General features: G+C 38.4%; 1 protein-coding gene across 1 annotated transcript in view; it reads left to right on the forward strand.

The window, feature by feature from the left end:
• Positions 1-22,789, forward strand: part of NELL1 (neural EGFL like 1) — a 252,769-nt gene that overhangs the window by 190,686 nt on the left and 39,294 nt on the right. The window contains exons 8-12 of the mRNA XM_036765115.1: positions 2,777-2,849; positions 4,224-4,306; positions 14,589-14,723; positions 16,440-16,542; positions 22,672-22,745. Coding sequence (XP_036621010.1) covers positions 2,777-2,849; positions 4,224-4,306; positions 14,589-14,723; positions 16,440-16,542; positions 22,672-22,745 — 468 coding nt within the window. The remainder of the gene's footprint in view (positions 1-2,776; positions 2,850-4,223; positions 4,307-14,588; positions 14,724-16,439; positions 16,543-22,671; positions 22,746-22,789) is intronic.

A 22,789-nucleotide genomic window follows, 5' to 3' on the forward strand; every position in this document is an offset into this window, starting at 1 on the left:
TTGAAAACCGATAAACATTAATGTCCTTCTAGAGGCTCTCAGTATCTGAGTACAAGGCAGGCCTCTTTAGGCCTCCTCTGTGTAGGAATGGGGCTCTGTGGTACTTTTACCAACTGTGTGAAGAATGGGTGTGCCCCATTTCAAGATGAATTGGTTCTTTCCAGCTGGTCTTTGATTTCCCTACCTCCAACCTGATAAGAGGCAGTCTCAGAATTTGACACCTACTGGTTGTGTGCCACTGGGCAGATCACTTAATATCTCAGTGCCACAGAGAACTCTCTAAGACTGTAATTTACAAATCAGGCATTAATCTGCATTATAATAATATCCATTGGTAGAGTGTGGAGTTTAATATGTAATTTAATAATTAATGCATAATAATCTACATTGGTAGAGTGGGGAGTTTCCTATACCAATGAAATAAAGGACAGATGCCAGGACCTGTCCACCATGAAGACCACAAACAAGAAACCCTGTGATATTCTGTTCCTTGATGGTGCTCTTTCACTCTCTCCAACCCTACTGATATTTTCTGCTTGAAGGACTGTTGAGGCTTATTATGTAATAAAGCTTGGAATTGTGGGAACTCAAGTTCAGTTGACCTCTCCATAGACTCATTGGGTTTTAATAGTTAAACCGATCCGAGAATTGCTAATCTTGATCTGGAAGTGACCTTAGAGGTCACTTATTCCAACCTTCTTATTTTCAAATGTGGAAATTGTGGTTTGCTCAAGGTCATACTAATAGGAAGGGACAAAAGTAGGATCTGAACCTACATTCTCATTCTGGAGCCAGGGCACTATACAAACCACCTTCTTGGGGAGTCTTAACATCATTTGGTCCAGCTCCCTTGTTTAACAGACAAGAACATTGAGATTCAGAGAAGGGAAGTGAGTTCTTGGCCATTGGAGAACGGAAGGAAACAAGCATTTCTTAAGTGCCTTAAGCACAAGGTGCTGTGCTAAGTGTTTTACAAATAAAGGCACCTAGATGATACAGTGGATAGAGTATTGAACCTGGAGTCATAAGACCTGAGTTCAAATCTGGCCTTAGACACTGTGTGACCCTGGGCAAGTCACTTAACTTCTGTGTGTGCTATTTTTCTCATTTATAAAATGGGGATAATAACGGCACCTATCTCCCAGAGCTGTTGTGAGGATAACACGAAATATTTGTAAAGTGCCTTGAAGACCTTAAAACACTGTGTAAATTATAGGTGTTTTTATTATTATTTTTGTCATCATCATCATCATCATCACCAGGATTGCCTTTGAACTCTTAACCCAATGTTTTTTGTTTTTAAAACAATACCATGTCATTCTAATGTCCTGAAGAGGGCGCTTGTCTTTTGAAAGAGTTAATTTGCTTGGGGCAGGGGAGGAGCAGTTATTCTTCCCAGACAATGCTCTAGATTGAGGCCCCCTGATTGTCCCCTCCTAATTGCCAGCCACCAATAATGAATTAATATTGAGAAGCACTGTGAAGGGCTCCTTACAATAGTTCTGTTGTTTCATTTCCTCGTAATCAGGTACACTATTATCCTTGAAGAAGAGGTTAATACAGGTATAGATTCAATGAACAAAGTACTGGGATTTTGTTATCTCTATTAATAATTCCAATTAATATTTTAACTTAAAATAACAAGCAGGAAGCAGCCTTTGCTGATTACCTTCTGCTGTTTTAGGAGATGAGCACATAAATGTTAAATGTTACTCTCTCTGAAGGACTTGCAGTACTATCTTGAGCCTATATTTTATTTATAGGTTAAGCTCAATATTCTCAACCAGCTTCCATATCTTCCATCTGTTCTGTAATATCTCTTCCGTCAAATCTGAAAAAAAAAAATCACATATTTCAACTTGAAAAAAAGAAACCCAACAGCCAAATCAATATTTTCATTGCAAAATGGCAATCCTGATGAATTTTGCCTCAAATTAGAATCGTTCTTACATATCAAGTTGTGGAGGCAGGGCAACGGACGGCCTCTCGCTTACAGCAAGACATTGAACAAATCTCAGAATTTACTGGCAAATCCCAAGTTGCCTTCCTTGATTAACTGAGGAGCAAAGAGATTGTTATGGAGTTCTCTCCATGTATAATTTTATTTCTTGGGCCAAATGAATCAAAATGAATGCATTATATTCAAGTGTGTCTATTATCCATTTCTCCCTACCATTTAAATAAGCAACCTCCATTCTTCCAACCACATGTCAGTGTCAGCTAATGTTCGCAATGATGAGGGATTTTTCATCAATTTCTTTTTGATCAGAGATAGTTTAGAAAATTTACCAATGGAATATTGGTGCCAAGAACTCCATTAGTGCTAACCATTGGTAACTGGCAGTGGTCTCCCTCAGCCTAGCAAGCATATACATATTTCAAGAGAGAAAGTAGTTTGGAAAGTAGACTTTGGAACCTAGACCTGGGGGATAGGTGCAATTCAACTCTTCAATGAATAAATTATGGTTTTCTAAAAATGATGATTTTTTTTTAGCCACTCTAGGCCCTTAGTAGAGTTTGTAACTGACTCTGGAACAATGGAACATGTGCTGTATTCCACTCAAAGGACCTGGGTTTGAATCCTAGTTGTGCTACTTTTGACTTGTGTGATCTTGGACAAGTCATTTATTTTCTTTGTGCCTCAGTTTCTCATCTTCAAAATCTGGGGCATAGCCTCTAAAGGGCTATTCCAGTCTGGAATATATGATCCTATAGACATGTGGTTTTAATTGTTTGACTGCAATATATATTACCAGCTATCTCTTCTGTTTTAAAGGGTGTCATTCAAGATGTGAAAGTCATATTTATGCCAAATGGATACATAACACAATGTCCTAACCTGAATCGCAGTAAGTACCAGTTTCTTGACTTGAGAATGTGCAGATTTCAATGATCTATTAATGTCTTAGGTTCTATAAACATTGTAATTTTAGATCAACAGCTGGTGCCTAGCTATATTGACTATTGAAAACTGTAGAAATAATTTTTTTAGAATACAATATTTACTTTAGATGCTTTGTTCAGTTTTAATGTCTATCATAGGGGTCAGGAACCTATGGCCTCGAGGTCATATGTGGCCCTCCAGGTTCTCAAGTGAGGCCCTTTGACTGAATTCAAACTTCACAGAACAAATCCCCTTAATAAAAGGATTTGTTCTGTAAAACCTGGACTCAGTCAAAAGGCTGCACCCAAGGACCTAGAAGGCTACATGTGGCCTCAGGGCTGCAGATTCCCTACCCCTGCATATTGATAGCACTCAAAAATCACAACTTTAGTTGTTCCAGAGTACATGTCATAAGCCTACTTGAAAATCTGTGATGGCTCTTTATTGCCTCTAGGATAAAATACAGAACCCTATTCTGCCATATAAGGCCATCCACAATATGTTTTCCACCTTTCTTTCCAGTCTTGTTTCATATTTCTTCCCTTCATGATTTCTCTATTTGAATCAAACTGATCTTTGAGAAGTTTGCCCTCCATGGCATTACATCTTCTCTTTGTGCTTTTACATAAATAGCCCCACTATGAATTAAATAGGTGTGCCAGAATGTATCTGGTATACATTCCCTAGTTTCCTTTAGTACACAGCTCAGCAGTTGTATCCAGTACCTTCCAGACACCCCACTTCCCTGCCCTCGAAGAGCTCTTTACACCTTATTTGCTATACATTTGGTACGTTCTAGTCTTTTGTACATATTATATTCCCATAATATAATATTATATTCCCATAATAGCTTGTAATCTCCTGAAGGGAAAGGACAATTAACTTTTTTCTTTGGGTTCTCAGCATCAGACACAGTGTCGGGATTGTAGTATAAGTGCTTAGCATATATATTTTGAATCATACTGGATTCATTTTCTTTCTGTTTCTAGTCCCCCTATTCTTGTCTGTCAACAAGAAGTTCCAGATTTGAAATCGTCTTAGATTCCACTCCAGTTCTTATCTCTATCTCTCCACCTACTTTTGTCTCTGTGTCTCTGATGCTATTTCTCCCTCTCTGTGTCTTTCTTTCTTTCCTTCTCTCTCCCTCTCCCCCTCTCCCTCTCCCTCTCCCTCCCTCTCTCTCTCTCTCTCTCTCTCTCTCTCTCTCTCACACACACACACACACACACACACACACAAACATATGTCACGAGGAAACCAAGTAAATGCTGTTTTTCTGTTTCTTCTTACCACATATTGGCTCTGCATTGACATATATGTCTCTATTTTCTTTATTGAGCATGTCCAACCTGCAGTGATTTCTTAAGCCTGGTGCAAGGGATCATGGATTTGCAAGAGCTTTTGGCCAAAATGACTGCCAAAGTAGGTACCTGAATTTTACTTCTGATATGTCATTCCATTTCTCATTCCTATCTGGAATTTAGATGGATATGCTATAATGTAAACACTCATCCTTGGCTTCTGCTGTTTGTTACTATAAAAATGGTTTATTCTTACTTACAATAAGACTAGTGGTAGTATACAAAATCATTCACTTCTCTAATGCTACTGGGTTTTCTCAGGATGTTTATTTGAAGAGTGTTTGGGGGCAATATATATTATGTCTAGTTCTATAATCAGAGGGTCTTTAGGTAGCATAAAGAGGAATGTAGCCATTGATAATTAAGGAGGAAAAGGTAGAAACCAGCATAGTGCTATGTGGTCAAAGTTACCATTGTATATCAGCCAATACTCTTTGGATCTGAGATTAATTATAAAATAATCAGAGGGGGCAAGATATATTTTCATATATGTGTTATAAACACCTATAGAAAAAGTATTTTATCACTACTATGAATGTCATTAATAACAGGGCTGTCCATGGATAAAATGGTGAAGAGGGCAGATTTTGTCTTCATTTGACCCCAACCCTTTCTATGCCCTTTCTTTCCTTTTAGTATTCCCCTTTCTTCACTTGGCATCCCTTTCTCCAGGAAGTTGTCTGATGACCTGTCTCCTTTGGATAGATTCTTATGTTCAGAGAAAGTTCCTAGTTACACCTAATTTGGCCGCACTCATTCTTCACAGGGTTGGGGTTAGACTATGTATTCAGAGCATTCCCTATATAAAATCAGACTCAGTTGGCAAGTTTTGTTGGATCATTTCACTGAAATGCCTTCTTCCCCCTCCCTCAACTCTTTCTTCTTCGTTGAGGATGGAGGTAGAGGAGGAGGAAGGTATATATGTGTAAATAAATGTGATATTAAAAAAGACAAATAAAAATAGATTTTAAATATATTACCTTTTCTAGAAATGTATGAAATTTTGGTGAAATTAATAATTCCCATGCAGGAATGAGTTGAGCCAGCATGGCGTGGTGCAAGGAATGCTAAATTTATAGTCATGGGACCTGAATTTGAGTGCTGACCTTTTCATTTAGTTCCTGTATGGTGTTCCTTGGGACAGTAACAACCTCTCAAATCCTCAGTTTCCTCATTTATGTAAAAGGGGGTTGAACTAGATGATCACTATGATCCTTTCCACCCCTAGAGCCATGAACCTGTGGTCTCATGATTTTTCATAGTATTTCAAGTGCTAGAAGTAAGGCAAGAATGGAACAAGTTTTCTAGCACATGGATCTTGTTTTGTGGTACTTCCCAGATCTTTGCATGCAGATATTTTTCCTTATCTCCTATAGGTAAGAGCTCTCCTTGTTGATAATTTTGGTGGCTATTATATGAAATGGTGATAGAATCAGAGATTGAAAGCTGGAGGATACTTTAGAAGCCTTTTATTTCATTTCATAGATGAAGAATTTCATTTCATTTTATAGATGATGAGGACATACAAGTAGGAAGTTACAAAGGCACAAGTCGAATCCTGGTCCTTTCACTCTAAATCAAGTATTCTTTCCCCTGCACCCTAAAGACTCCAGTTGCATATGTGTTTACGTGTGGGTGTGTCATTATGTAGGTAGATAGGTAGGATGGTTATACCAGAAGGTAGTAATGCAATAGTTCACAGTTTGGAGCTATTTTCAGGTTATTAAAGCACCATTTTATTCATTGATTCACTTATTTGTTCATTCATATATTCATTTGTTTACCTATTTATTTAAATGTTTTATTGATTCTTTTTTAAAACATCGCTATCACTTCCTTAAACACTTCTCCTATAGAACTCTCTCTTGAAACAAAGAAGTCTAGTTAAACAAAACAATGCAAAACTTTCACCATGTCTGGCAGAATATGCTTCATTCTGCACCTATAGTCTACTATGTCTTTTCTGAGTGGAGAGAAGCATATTTCATCTTCAATCCTTTGTAGGCAAGATTGGCCATTGCATTGATCTAGGTTCTGTTGGGATTTAATGGGCTTTTTACCTTCTATTTAAACTCTGTGTAGCTTCTTTGTGTCTTTTTTTCTTGGTTCTGATTATTTTCCTATATATTTTTTCAGTTGCTTGGAGCAGGGGAGATGGGAGTAGTTTACTATACCTATGAAGTCACAGATCTAACCCTCCCTCACCTCCCCCTAAATAATCAATCTATACATATCTTTCCAAGTTTCTCTAGATTCTTCCTATTCATCATTTCCCCCTATACTATCACATTGCATTTTGTTCTTATAACATATTTTGTTCATCCATTCCTCCATGGAGGGCATTGCATTTGTTCTAACTTTCTTTTGACCACAAGAAGAGCTTCTATAAATAACTTGGTATATAGCATCACACTATCACAATGAGTATCATAAAATCTGACGTAACTGGGGAGGTTTAGGATACTCATATTGTGAATTTAATTAAAGGCTAATAAACTCCTTTTTGTGGCTGCTCTGGTTGAAACTTCTCCTCAAACTGAATTAGTCCACTCTTCTGCCTTAGAGAGCCACGGCTGGGGTTCATAAATGAATCTGTGGACCTTTTCTTCCCTTCTAATGTCAAGACATCAAGTTTGCAAAGTATTTTCCATGCATGATTTCATTTGAGCCTCCCAACAACTCTGTGGGATCACTTTTTGAGCTACTGTTAGCCCCACTTTACAGGTGAATAAACTGAGGTTCAGAGAGGTTGAGTAATTTGCTAATGTTCATTGGTATGGCTAAGCCCTTGGTGGGGATGGGGGGTGGGGGGAGAGAGAAGTGAGTAGATTTGACAGTCTTTGAGGGGGTTATGGATGGGGGACTGGACTCTTGGGTTCTTTATGGACCTTTATGAGCTTTAGACTTGTGTTTTGCCTAGTTCATATCATGGATCCCTTTGGCAGTCTGCTAAAGCCTATGGACACTTTCTCAGAAGAATGTTTTCAAATGCATAAAATAGAAAGGATGACAAAAGAAACCACTTATAGTGAAATACTATTGTCAAAACTTTTTTTTAAAATGAGTTCATAGTCCCCAAGTTAAGAACTCTTTTATTCTCGGTGCTGAGTTCCTGAAATAGACTCATTGCATGGTCCTTGGAGAATGGATGCTGGTACACAATCTGCCTGATCTCTGGAGGAGGGGTGCTGGTGTCCCTAAATAAACTAAGGGTTTCCCTACATGGTACCAAACATTTAATCAACCATGGGTTTTTTCTCTTCCTATTTTAGTTCCAATGTCTCTATTTTTATGGACATAACCTGGGATTAATAGAGCTATGTGGAGAAAGGCATTTGTTACATCTAGCATGTTCCTATCACTGTTAAGATATTAATCAGTTGTGGACTTCAGTTAAGGTCAACAGCTGGTAAAACAATTGAGTTTGGCTTAAGAGATAATAGTTTTGAGAAAGTGAGGATTTTATAAAGGCAAAATGGGGGCCATTAGTCCCATCCTACCTCAGGCTATGGCTAATTTCTTGCCATAGGGTACACTGTCTCCATAGCATCTGGAGAACTCTGTATTGGGTACATTGGTATTGTGAATGTGGAGATTAATTTAAGGCTTTTGCCTAGGTTGATGAAACAGTTTCCTTGAGTGGATTTATCTTATTTTTAAAACCACACTGCATTTTGTAATCCATGCTGGCATGTTAGCTGCTTTGGCAGGTATTTTCTAGAAAGATGGAATATTTCAACACACACACACACACACACACACACACACACACACGCACGGGAAAGGGCACATGGACTGGCCCTGGCCACCTGAGACTTTAAGTATTAGCTTTTTTGCTGATATTACCTGTGTAAATGTGAAAAAGTACAATTATTTGGCTTCCTGATGTGTCACCTACATAGGTTCCTATTACCTGTTGTCTGGAGCAGCTTGGTCTCCATGCTGTTAATTATATTTTAGTTCACGACCACATTTTGGGAACAAGAAACATGCCACTCAGGTTCAGATGATTAGGAGTTCCTGTTCCCCTGCTTAGGGAATGCCCTTTTATTTTTTTCCTCTTTTGTATTGGTAAGAATGGCATTTTTTCTCATTTTAGCAATGCACCCTGGATGCCACATTGTGCTTAATGAGAGCATTGCTCCATATGTAGGATGCATTGCATCTAATTGTGGGGCATTTGTGAGCTGAATATGGGAGAATCAACTTTTTGAAGCCCCCATCCCCTTTGTTAGTTTCTAACTCTATCAACTCAGACCTGCTACTGTGACCACAGAAAAAATGAGCATTTGTTCCTTTGGTATGTATTTTTGTATTAGCAATGGCCTTGGAGAAGGTGGATGGAGTATACATGGGCTCTTCAAGGCCAAGCATGAGAACACACGCAGTGAAAGGGGATGGGGCAGAAAATGAATTGCAAAGAAGGGAAACAGAGATGGAGAGAGAGGATGGCAAGGGAGAGATGTGTTCATATTTGTGATCGCTTTGTCAAACACATGTCTTCCAGTAACTTTCTGAGCAAAAGAGACACATGTAAACCCAGCCAGTGGCAGCTTTTGGATGACAAGAAAGGGAAAGGAAATGAGGCAGTTCTCTTGAGTCATCTCTTTCCACAGAGGGAAGCTTGATGAGCCATGCAGAACACTAGTACCTCTTGGCCCCTGTAATAGAGGAGTCACTGCAATGGGGGATGTGAAATGAGTCGGACCCTAAATAAAGATCCTAGGTGGGAGAGGAGGAGGGAACAGCATGCTGCAGTGACAAGTATATGCAGATAAGTGTTCTCCCTTCACACCATTAAGCTCTCCATGCCAGAGGATTTGAGAGTGTCCTTGGGGGAAGGTTGGTCTTAATGGGCCAGCCTGGCAGCAAATGTGGTTTAGAAAGACATTCTTCTAGAAGGGTTAAGATGCTCTTGCTAAACTGAGAAAAGCTGGGCAGGCATAGTGGAGATTAAACCAAAGGCAACTCAAACATTTGCCAATTTGATCTATTTCTATTTTTGAGTCATGCAGCAGGGTAGCGCCTGAGAGGGAACACTAAAGCCTTGGTCTAGAACAGGGTCCATGGATCCTAGAAGGTCTATGGGTAGATATCAGGGCATCTATGAATTTAATTGAAAAATATTTTAGTAGCTATATTCTGCCATGATTAACTTTTTTGTAATTTTATCTTCTTATGCATTTTAAAAGATATTTTTTCTGAGTATGAATTGGCTTCACTAGACCCAAAAAAGGTAAAGAATTCATGTCTTAGGAATCAAATCCTGTCTCTGACATTTACTAGCTAAGTGACACTAGTCAAGTCTGTGCTTCTTCCAGATGTAAAAGAGGACTAATGATTGATTCATAGAGTTACGGGGAAAGTGCTTTGTAAATTTTAAAGCCCTGTAGAACTGGGAGCTATGTTAAGGACCTAGAAGAGGGCAACCAGTAAGCCATGTGAGAATTTATAGAAGGAATTTGGGTTGGTTAACTTGGAGAAGAGAAGATATGGATGTTCCTTCTGGCTTTCTTTTGAGTATATAAATATAGTCATGTGCAAGAGGGATTTAAAGTGGTCCTATTTGGTGCCCTAGAGGGTACTGGGATCAGTGGTTGGAAATGGCAATAAGAGAAATTTGTGTTTGATTGAAAGAAGGCAGTCTGAAAGTGTAATGGGGTGACCTTAGTTACTAGGGAGTTCCCCTTATTGGAAGTTTTCAAGCCAAGTCTAGTTGAGCAATTGTTGAATATGTTGTCATGCCAATTCATTTTGTGGTAAGGGCTGGATAAGGGGTCCACTGAAGTTTTTGGCAACTCTGAAATCTTGCGCAGAGTGGTGCTCTCAGGCATAGATAATCTAGGACCCATGCAACCAGACTGATGAAGGGGTTTTCAGCTGCCTTAGGAGGTCGGGGTATAATCAAGAGCTCTGACATCTTGAGGTAGAACCAATGCTTTTTCAGCAAGAGGGAAAAGGAAGCAGTGTTGCCAACTCCCAAGTTTTGCTTCCTTTATGTTTCTCACCCCAGCTCTGGTAGATAAATAAGACCCCCAAAGTATTCTTTGGAGCTGCAATCCTGAATCTGGCATAATGAGAATTCACCTACCTTCTGGGGACAAGCATCCTGACATGAACAGCCCCCTCCCAGCATCCCCTTCTTTTTACCCACTCTATTATCACTTTCCCAACTCCATTCCAAAGCCTGGTACTCCGGAAAAAAAAAAAAAAACTTGGAGCCTGGGAATTTCTTGATTACTTTTGTTTAAATCTTTGACAAATCTATTTATGCAAATCAAGAAGTACTTGGAGTGGCATTTCGGCTTGTAACACATTTAATTTTGAGGCTTTCATTGTTTCTCAGAGCTCAATAGTGATTTTTCAATTAAGCTTAAAGGTTTAACACAATAGAAGATTTCTCTTCCCTTTCATACAGCAGATGCCAAGTAAATAGCATTTCAAAGGGGGAGGGGGAACCCACCACCACAACTCCTTTGCTCAGATTCATCCATTGGCCTCTCACTGTGAAAAAAGGCTTCACTGCTGTCTGTCTTTGAATGTGTATAGTTAGGGATGAATTATTTAGTAGACCGTTGCATAGATAAAAGTATGAACAAAGAGAGTGCAGACTAGTAGATGTAAATTTGGTACTATATGTATTTTGAATCTCCATCCATCCTTTGGAGCCAAGGTAGATGTTTTAACAATAGCTTTTTAAAATGAATTTGTTTTAATTCACTGTGACGATGCCAGAGACAGAACATATAATTTTTCCTGGATTTACATTTGCTTTCCTCTTTTATTACTGTTATAAGATTTAACCAAAAAAATGGAAGGCAAGATTACAAATTTTCTTTGAAAAATTGGCTTTAGTTTAATGCTGTTATCTCTTGGTTTGCTGTTATTACAGGAATGGAAATTTAGATTTTGAATATTAGTAGAAAAGGCTAAATCAAAACCAAAATCAAAAGAAAAAGAAAGTAGGCCTCTGAATAATTGACTTTTGTTTTCTATTTTAACTGGTACATTGTAGGTGTGGTGTTACTTGCTGCTGAATGTTGCCTGTATTACAAATTCCCTCGGGTACAGCCTGAGAGTAGCCTAAATTTCTGTTCATTCTAGGAGAGATAAATTTTCAGCCTCTCATATGGTTCGTTCCCAAAATAGTGAAATTTTTCAAGTGCCCCAGTGCTAGTTAGACAGATATTAGAGACAGTTCAAGTATTAACAGTAAGAGATGTATCTATTTTTTTCCTCTTGAAAGTGATGTCTCAACCCAGGAAATCAGGCTTTTTTGAAAGGGATACAAATCTATTCTGATTTCCTTCATTATTCAAGAGATGGAATGGGTCCATCGTTATTTTCTGTGAAGCTCATAGAAGATGGAATTATTTCCTTCTTTTTATTTTCTTTTTTCCCCCAAGGCTTGAGATCATTGGGGGAAAGTTATATTTGGCATTTAGGATCATAGATTTATGAAAGGGTGTAGGCCAATCATTATTTCCTATAGGGCTTAATAAGACTGGGGAAAGGAAGTACAGAATATGAGGATGTTTATCTTTTCCTTCCCTTTTTTCTAATTTTTCTGAAGGTTGAGAATACTGATTCTGAGTTTTGAAATGTTTAGAGGAAGAGATAAAACATGTTGGATGTTAAACCAACAGAAAGACATGAACAAGAATTACAAGAAATTGGGAAGGCATGGGTGGCTTACAATCTATTTGTAGAAAACAGCAAACTAATATCATCAGAGATTCATTGTGAATACTTAGGGACAGATTATTTGGAGGAAGTTGTAATTGGCAAATAGGGCCTTGGGCAGTAAGTTCTTGGGAATCTGTTTACAAATGGCTTGACAAACCAATGATGTTAATAACATCTAGGTCAAGTTCTGCTCCAAGGCCTCCTTGTGGGATGCTGCCACTTTGGGATCTCATGGGACTGAAATGCAAACATTGGCAGGATGTTCCAAGGTGGGCCAGCTTAGAGCACGGAATGGAGACAGTTGTATCTGTTGTCAGCAGAGTAGCCTAGCAAAGTTTAAGATGCTCCTAACCAGCTTAGCTCTGTGGGCTGAATTCTTTGACCATTTTAACACTCTAGTACCACCCCCAAAGGTGCCAGTGAGTTGTCATCCGCATCTGGAGTGGGAGATTGCACACTGATAAAATCACAAACCCTTTGAGCAGTAAATCATTAGACATACACACCATATATAACATATAAATATACATTATCTATCTACCTATCAATCTATGTATCTCTATTGGACCTATGTTTTATGGAATTGTCAGGGAGGAAACTCCCTCTATCAATGCAGATTAGCATTTGCTTTAAAGCTTTAAAGAGTTATATAGGGTACTGAAAATTTAAGTGACTTACCCAGGGTCACACAATATTTATGTATCAGAGACAGTTCTTGAATCCAGCTCCTGCTCTCTGTGAGGTTAGTCCTCTATCTACTCCACCAGTGCAGTCAAACTCACATACAGACAGGGTCACTAACTATATGTAAGGATCTCTGCAGGCCATGTTCTGATGGAATCCCAAAACCACATATTAACATTATCTATGTTCTATTGTATTTTTATTAATTTTGTTAAATATTTCTCAATTATATTTTACTCTGGTTCTGGCTGTTCTTTGGACTGTTTGTCATAAGAAGTTTAATATTTTAGGTATAGTCAACTTGTTTTGTTTTTGGAAGGAGTAACAGATTAATAAGGTGCTTTACCCAGGTTCCTATTTTCTTCCTATAGTTTATCTTTTTTAGTTATTTCATTGCCCATTGGAATCCATGAGCAGGCAGTGGAAAGGGTTGTTTGAGAAAATAAAAATCAGTAAAACATTTTTTAAAATCCATTTTGACTGATTTCTTTTTTCTATCATTTACATTTCTCACTACACTCTTCCCTTTTGTTTTTTAAAAGTAAGAAAAAATTCAGCAAAACTTATAAACATATTTTTTAAAAAGTTTGACATTATATTCGGTGTTCCATATCCATTGTCCCCCACCTCTGCAAAAAAGGCAGATAGACGTGTCTTATCTTTCATTGGGACCTAGCTTTGTCAATATAATTTTGAAGTATTCAGTTTCAGTTGCAGTAAAATTTTATTAATATTCTCTTATAGAGGTTATCATCTCATAGAAGTTTTGTTGGATGCGTGTAAAAAGAATGAGAATGTGGTCTTTAAAATTATATTTAGATTTTGTTTATTTATGAAGTCATTGTACTCATTAGGTTAAATATTTGATGGTGCCATCTGGGCTAGAACCTCAGATAAGGGAAAACTCTGGTAAATCAACATCATCATGGTAGAAGTCCTGTGGGTAGACACTGGATTCGGGATATTTTAATCTGATTAAAGACGAGAGTGCTTTCCTAGAGTACTCTAAGTGAAACTGGTTAGGAAAATTAAGGAATACATGAGGATTAAGAAGGCCAAGAATAATGATTTCATGGCTCTTCAGTAAAAAATATTTTTTTTCAAACCATAGCAGATGCAATTTTGGAACTAAAGGAAGTAGGATAGTAATGATAAAAGGATAGTCATTCTCCCACCACTCCAAGGAGGAATTTTATCTTGATAAAATGGCTGTATTGAAGCAGGATATAGAAATGACTCCCTGGTGAATTGTTTAGAGAAATTTCCTTATGTCTATCAGTGGTTCATTCCTCTCCTTCCCTCCTTTCGGACAATATAACATTTTCCTGGAAATTCTTAAACTTGGCTTATAGGTATGGGGAATGGGAACTTCATGTTTTTCATCCTTTCCCCAGATTCCCATCTGCTGGAGCAAAAGCTGATTTTATCTTTTAAAAACCATAGCCACTTGATTAGTACGGGAAGGACAATGGTGGGGCGAAGATGGAACGAGAATAAGCATTTTTAAAGACGTACTGTGTGCCAGGCATGGTGCTAAGAGCTTTTTATAACTATTATCTCATTGGAATAGGGAGGTAAAGGTAGAAGACAGAAGATGAATAGAAGTACACCAGTGTTCATGATTATATTGCTTGTAAACATTTTAATGAGTACTCAAGAATACATTCATTATGAGTTCTTCAATGTGTGGTTTGAGCTGAAAGTACACAAATTTATGAACACCCGTGAAGTCCCTGAGATACAGTTTAATGTCTCATTTGGTGCTCATTAGACCATGGAAGGCAATATGTCTTCAATTTAAACTGATTTCACCTTGTGGAACAAAAATTAGATCCTGTTAGCGAATGGTGAGTGGTTTGAGTTTTCTTCTTCCTCTTTCTCTCCTTCCTTCCCCCTCCCCATTTTTGTGTTGGCTATGTCAAAAACTTTGCAAGTGAATCCTAGAAATTACAACTAGCAACTTTGGTTTACAGCTGAATTATGCAGAAACGAGGCTCAGTCAGTTGGAAAACTGCCATTGTGAGAAGACCTGTCAAGTAAATGGACTGATCTATCGAGACCAAGACTCCTGGGTAGAGGATGATCACTGCAGGAATTGCACGTGTAAAGTAAGGCTCTTTGAAAAAGCACATTTAAGGGGCAGAGAACTAATTATGGTATAATCTTGGCTCTCAGAGACATATGTTAACTCTGAGAATTATTATCATCTTTTTTTTTGTATGCACCCGCAGGCAATTTTGAATGATTGTTAAGAAATGCTGGAAATTTGCTACTTAAAAAATGTGAATCTTCAGAACATAAAATTGACTTTCCCTTGACAGCAGTCTCTCCCTTGTCCTAATTATATCCTTGAGAAGCTTATTGTTTAGGGGTGGGAGGTAGGGAAATGTATCTTTTGGGCTCAGACTCAGAGGCTGGTTTCATTCATCATGAAGTTGGGGGTGACAGGAATGGAGCATTGGACTTGGAGCCAGGAACACCTGGGTTCGAATGTGTTGCAGACACGCACTAGTTGTGTGACCCAGGCCAAGACATTTAACTTTTCTGAGCCACACTTTTCTGATCTATAACATGAGAATGATAATACCACTGATCTCCCAGGGTGGTTGTGTGGATCAAATAAGAATAAATGGAGAACATTTTGCAAACTTCAAAGTGCTATGGACATATTATGATTAATAGCTATTTTCCAACATAAGGTACTAAATGTGACTTTAATTTGCTTCCCAAAATGTGTCTTCATTTTACATAATGACAACTATGGCCTCTGTAGTCAGGATTTAAGAATTGGAAGAAGTTTTAGTATGCAAATCTTGTCCCACTGAAATTATTTGATAAATATCTGTAGAATGTCATTGTTTGTCCAGGAAAATACAAAACTGATTGTTAGCGCCTTGACAATGATTGACAGAGTCTGCAAAGGGTCCTATTTATGTTCTTGTAAAATGGGCTTTTGTTTTCTATCTAATTTATTTGTCCTTATTGGGCATGTGGGATAAAGTCAATGATGTATATCAGGAAAGCCACAGAGGTGCCTTGAGTTCATTCAGGTTACAGAAAAAGCTTTCTTTTTGATCCAGGACTAAATTTAAAATTTCTAACACTGCTTTTATTTCTCTTAAGTTTCTGGGACGAGGATTTGGGTCTTTAAAAACAAACCCTAAGGCCTCTTTTCCATTCCCCCTTTCTATTCCCATTCCTTTTCTGTTGCCTTGTTTTATGAATTTTTGTTTTATATCTCATCTCAGTCCTGATAACTCCTCACGCACCCTCTGCCCAATAGATCCCACCCTTAGAACCAAGATATTCACTTAAGAAAGCTCAATTAGGTCTCAATTAATGTGAGTAATCCTGTGAACAGTTCATATTAATCTAATTTGCACTGCATATTTCCATTGGGCTGAAATGAGTTTCATAATTATGATTTTGAACCATGTGAATTCAAATACATGCAACTGCTTCGTGGGATTCACTACTCTCATTAATCAGAACCTAGCAAATCAGTGAACTGGTCACTTTGAAAATGTATATCTGATTCTGCACCTAAAGTCTGCTACCTCTCTGCTGGAAGGTGAGAGAAATATCTTAAAGTCAGTTCTCTGAAGTGGTCACATCAGAATTCTATTGCCTTTCAATATTGCTTTCCTTTATACAAGGTATGTCAAAAGTCTTAGAGCAACTTAACATTTCCATGGTGTAAAACTGTAGTGAGACTTTTGGAATATCCTGTATTATTACAGTCATTGCACGAGTCATTCTCCTGGTTCTGTTCCATTCATACCAGTCTTCTGTACTTTGAATCTTCTTTCTCTGTTCTTTTGCAGAGTGGAGCAGTAGAATGCCGGAGGATGTCCTGTCCCCCTCTCAACTGTTCTCCTGACTCACTCCCTGTCCACATTGGAGGCCAGTGTTGTAAAGCATGTCGCCGTGAGTACAGGCTTGGATGAAGATTTATATGCATGTTTACATTAATGGATAGTGTTTCTTTCCCACCCACCCATGTCTTGTTGAATAAGTACAGGCAAAATGGATGAAAAACAGTTTAAATAAAATTAAACATATGATAATGATATAGGGAAAAATAGTGTTGCAATTCTCTGGGGTCATTTTTAGAATCTAGGCAGCATGGCATACCTAGGACTTTAAGTCTAGCAAATGAACCAAACTATTGACTTTTTTTGTCTACACTGGAAGGACTGTGTAGCATGGCCAATCTCTCTTTCTTTCTGTTCCTCTCATGTGACATTCCATCTCCTGAATCCCTACCTTTGCAGGCCCTAGTCCCAATGTTCAGAGTATGCACCCTCCTCACTTCCACCTCTTTGGACTACCTGGTTTCCTTCAAACTTACATCAGCTGCCAACTCCTACATATGACCTTTTTTGATTCTTCCAGATACTTGTGCCTCCGTCACTCCAAAATTATTTTGTTTTGACTTTCTCTGTATTTTGTTTTTATCTACATGTGAGCATGTTGCCTCTCTCTATAGAATGTCAGCTCCTTGAGGACAGAAACACTTTCATTTTTCTCTGTGTCTCCAGCACCTAGCATGATATAGATATTTGATAAATGTGATTAATTGTGGAAACCACAGCTGCAGAAAACCTGTCACAAGATGTTGAATTTGTGTTTAATAGAATGGCATAGTAGAAAGAGTATTACACCTACGTTCAGGAGAGACATGTTCAAATCCCAACTCTGACATTTACCAGTTAAGTGACCACAGGCAAGTCATTTAACCCCTCAGACACTCAGTTTCCTTACTCATAAAATGGCAATAATTGTACCTGGAATATCTTACCTCACAGGATTATTGTGAAGATCAAGTGAGATAATATTTGTGCAAAATGCCAAGTCATTATTATTTTTGTGCTGGAAATATAGGCATTAGATTCTATTTTCATAGTGCCTCTTGTATATACTTCTTTTCTCCTCTAATACTGTCACTACCTGGGTGCACGCCAAACTCATCTGGACTCTTGCAATAGCCTACGGGTGGATCTGTCTGTTTCAGGTCTCCCCCCGCCCCACCCCAGTCCATCCTCTGCTTAGCTGTCAGATTGTTCTTCTTAAAGTACAGATGTGACCATGTCATCCTCTCAAAGCCAGTATATGTCAGAGGTAGGCCTTGAACCCAGATTTTCCTGGCTCTGGGGCCAATCCTTTATCCACTAGGCTATACTACCTCTCTCAAAATTATGGAAAGTTATAGTTAACAAGTGGCCATGCAGTCTCTTCTTGAAGGCTTCCACTGAGAAACGACCCACCACCTATCCGGATAGTGCATGCTACTTTTAGACAGCTCTATTAGGAAAATATTTTTACATCAAGTTTAAATTTACTTCTTTTCAATTTTTACCCATTTCAGTGATTTTGCCTTCTAGCACCAGACTGAAATCTAATCCTTCTTCCATGTGACAGCTTTGCAAATACTTTAAGGCAGTTATTATGTCTCCCTAAGGAGTCTCTTGTTTAGTTCTGTTTTAGAATGTTCAGTTCAAGGTGCTAGCAGGACATTCAAGTGTAGAACCAATCTAGACAGTTGAAAATAAGGGACTGTGACTCATAAGTACAAATAATGATGGAGATTGAGCTGGCATTTATAGGAATTAGTGAATTAATTAAAAATGATTTATTAAGCACCTATTATCTCCAATGCTCCATGCTAAGCACTGGGAATACAAATAGAAAAAGGTGCTAGTCTGTTCCCTTAAAGAGCTTGCCCTCTATCCTATTAGAAGAGGAGATAAAGATCAGGAGATAAGGCATATAGGACATTTCAGCTCCATTTCAGATGGAAAGGCCCTATGGTCTTGAGAGTACAATGGCAAAGCAGGTGATAATACATCTTCTTTTGTGGCATTTACACTAATAAAACCATGTCAATTTTTGTTCCTGAGCCATTTGGCAGTGTCAAGGACTTTGATGGTGAAAACCTTCTTTGCTGAGCCTTCGGAAGCTGTGGCTGCAGATGCAGTTGCAGGTGTCATGCTCCATGGGTCAGTTCCTGGGAAAATGGATATAGGCATGGAGTAGAAGAAGGGCCAGTGTTCTAGCAGGGCGTCGCTCTTTCTTTGGCTCCTGGGTTTATGGCAGCAGGTGGTGGTGACATGATCTCAGGCCCCTTCTCCCCAGAGCTTTCTTCACTCCATAGTAGTTTATTTATATGATGGCTTTAAGGTTTACAAAGTGCTTTCTTGGCAACAAACCTCCAATTTTCTAGTCATCTCCATAAAGGAGATTGTAGGGCTTTGGAGAGGACATAAAATTGCTATGGGAGAAAGTGTAGAAAGGGAAGAGAAGGGGGTCAAGTACAGAGATTTGGGGGAATGGAATGCCGAGCCCTTCTCATCTACCATTTCTTTTTTCAAATAGAATACAAGATGTTGATTTTTGCCATTTCAGGACTGTGAGTACTGAAGGATGGTTTGGGGCAGGTTTGAAGTTCAGAGAGCTTTCTGTCAACAAAGAGTGTCTTGAAATCTAATATGTCTCACTTTGTCCTTGAAACAAACATTAGCAATATGGACTCTAGACCCAAATATTAAGGCTAAGTCTTCAGATTAAAAAGATACATCTGCAGATTTCTCTTCTATGTTGTTGCAAAACTTACCCCAATCATTTAGGCCTATATTTCAAGGAGATATGACATTTTCTGATTCAAACATCATTGGTACAATGCTGAAGTTTTCAAGAATGCACTTAATTTTGAACCTTTGTCCTCCAAAAACTCAACTAAAGGCACCTAATTTGCCTTTTGTGTTATTTTCTCAGGCAGAAAAAAATGAGATTTTTGGAGGTAGATCAAGAATTAGGATGTATAGTACCAATGTTTGGCAGCAGCAGTTGTATCATAGAAAAGATTGGGGATTGAGGAATTGGAGGCACATTGGTGATTCTGAAAAAAATAACTCAAGATTACTTTGTAGTTCGGTGCCATACTTGTAAATGCAGCCAATGGCAGTCTTAAAGGAGCTAGGCATGCCTTAAATAAAACCTGTCTTTAAACATCCCTATTATATGAAGAATGAGGTAGGGCTGTCAAAGGGACACTTGATTCTGAAGCAATTTGGATGATTTCAGTGTATGCGTCCCTGTACTGATGTGCATGTATAATTTGAATAAATGCAAAGATGGGGTCTTTATCATTTGAAATGTGTCCCAGAAGTGATCAGTTGCAAAGAGGAAGAGAGGAAACAAACTAGACACATGTCTTGAAACATTGCATATCCAAGTCAGCATGTGGTGATGGAGAACAGGGAGATACTATTCTTTGGTCCCCAGCCCGGGCAAAGAAGCATCTGGCAAATTTGACAGCAATGCACTTAACAGGATGAGCCACCTGGATGAGTCGGCACCAGCTGTATTTGGGAACATCGGAGGTTTTTACACAGAAATCTTAGGGCTTTGAAGGTAGGGTCTATAGATGAAAAGTGAAAAGGAAAACTTCATCATTTTGGCAAAGATGTCATGAGTGTTTGTGAGAGGGATAGGGAGAGAGAGAGAAAAAGGGTGAGGGAGGGAGGGAGAAAAAAAGAGATTGAGAGAGAGACAGAGAGAGAGAGAGAGAGAGAGAGAGAATACATGCAAGTGTGTCTGTGTGATGGCATCTGAGTGATGGCATCCATTTCCTATTTCACATTGTGCGTAGACACATCCTGAAGGCTTTCTGCATGTACCACAAGAAGACACTATCCCTTTCTTGCTTTATGTGCTTTATATTTGTTCCTCAGAGGACAGTAGTGGAACTGCAAGTATCCTTTCTGGTCAGAAGACACAGGCAAATCCACAGAATGGTTTTCTGCTGTTGATGCATAGGGAAAATTTGGTGGGGTCATTTTTTGAGGAGGGGGAAGCATCATACCTCTTAGGTATGTAGTACTTTAAAATGGGTCATCCAGGTGAATAGGAATTAGGTTTCAGGGAATTTTGAATTTAGTAATAGGGGTTCTACCTAGTTTTTTTAATTGAACCTACGTTTAAGGTTCAAATGTTCCCCGATTTTTTAACCTTTTAAGATCTTTTTTCCCAAGGTGAGTCTTTGAGTTCATTGTTCTACATTGTTGACTCTTCTGAACTTGAGAGCCAAAGTTGTAGTTAGGTGATTGCCTTTTTTTAAATTTTGAAGTATGGACAGTGCCACATTTCCGAAAACACACCTATTGGAGAGTAGGTTTATAGTCTTAGAGCTGGTAGTGACTTTGAGGTAATCCAAGGCAACCCCATCAATTTATGGATTATTATTAACAATAATTAACCAATACCACTACTAAGTTTGTTTCCCAAAGAGATCAAAGAAAAAGGAAAAGATCCTATATGTACACAAATATTTACAGCAGCTCTTTTAGCGGTGGTAAAGAATTGGAAATTAAGAGAGTGCCCAACAATTCGAAAATGACTGAACAAGCTGTGGTATATGATGGTGATGGAAAACTCTTCTGTTATGATAAAGGAGATGACTTCAGAAAAGTCTGGGAAGACTTATATAAACTGATGTAAAGTGAAACGGGCAGAATCAGAACATGATGCACAGTAATAATAATATTGTGATGATGATTAACAGTGAAAGACTTAGTTACTCTGATGAATACAATGGTCCATGACAATTCCAAAGGACTCATGATGAAAAATGCTATCCACTTTTGGAGAGAAAACTGAGATGCTCTGTGTTGAGAGTCAAGCAGATTGTTTTTTGCTTTCTTTATTTTTCTTGCTTTTTTCCCAACATGGTTAATATGGCAATATGTTTCATATGACTTCACATATATAATGGGTATCATATTGTTTGCTTCGCAATGGCTGGGGTAGAGGTAAGAGGAAGAAAGAGAATTTGGAACTCCGGATTTCAAAAAAATGAGTGACAAAAATAAATAAAAATTAAAAAATAAGCTAGCTAACATTTAAATAACACTTTTAAGGAGTGCCAAGCATTTAACATATAATGTCTCATTTGGTTCTCACAACAACCTTGTGAGGGTGATGGTATTATCTCTATTTTATAGATGAGAAAATGGAGTCTGAGAGGGGCTAAATGAGTTACCTAGAATTACATGGCTGATAAAGGGTCTGAGGAAGGATTTGAATGTGGGTCCTTCTTTACTTGGAGTCCAACATTCTATCCACTGTGCCACCCAGGTCCCAGGTCACATAGGCTGTGAATAACCAAGCTGAGAATCAAACCTATATCTTCTGCCTTCAAATTCATCACTTATTCCATTATGCTACATCATTTTAAGGTGCAGCAAAGGGAATAAACATTTATGTAGTGACTGCCATGAACCAGGCATGTGCCCATCCCTTTAAAAATATTACCTTACTTGATCCTCACAACTGCTCTGCAAGATAGATGTCATTATTCCCCTTTTACAGATGAGGAAATTGAGGCAAGCAGGTAAAGTGTTTTCCCCAGGGTCACACAGCTAGTAGGTATCTGAGACCAGATTTGAACTTGGGTCTTCCTGATTCTAGGCCCAATGCACTATACACCACACCACCAGATGCCTCAAAAAATATTCTTTGATTTAGATGCTTTTCTAACCTAGTATAATCCACTTCAGTCCAACTGGCATTTGTTAAGCATCTATTATTCATAATGCACTGTGTTAGGCACTGGGACTCTGAAATGAAAATGACTTCAAGGAGCTCATATCCCAGTGGGTAAATATAACATATCAGCCAATAAATAATTTGGGGTGGAGGGAGAGATCACAAGAGGAGCAGCTAAGGCCTCCCATGGGTGCTAGCGCATGAGCTAAGCTTCTGTACCAAGGTAGATAATTTATATATTTATGTTATAGATTGAGCTTCATGTTTTATACTATCTTGGTTCATTCTCTAGTTTCATTTGTGAATTATAACACTGAAAGAATTCTAGATTTTATGTATATGTGATTCACAGAAGCCACAACCAAAATTAAAGTGTTAATAGTGATAGGAGTGATAATGAGCTACTTTCCCAAACTGCCACTCTCTTTCTGTGTTTAATAGCGAGTGAAAGAATCTGTCTTCCTTTATTAAGACCTTGGCATCCTGACTAATTTGTCCATCTTGTTACAGCGAAGTGTATCTATGGTGGAAAAGTTCTCGCAGAGGGCCATCGGATTTTAACCAAGAGCTGTCGAGAATGTCGAGTAAGTTGGAATTTTAACTTTTCTGTGCTGACATGATCACTTTC

This window comes from Trichosurus vulpecula, chromosome 6, assembly GCF_011100635.1.
Source record: "Trichosurus vulpecula isolate mTriVul1 chromosome 6, mTriVul1.pri, whole genome shotgun sequence".
Lineage (NCBI taxonomy): Eukaryota > Metazoa > Chordata > Mammalia > Diprotodontia > Phalangeridae > Trichosurus > Trichosurus vulpecula.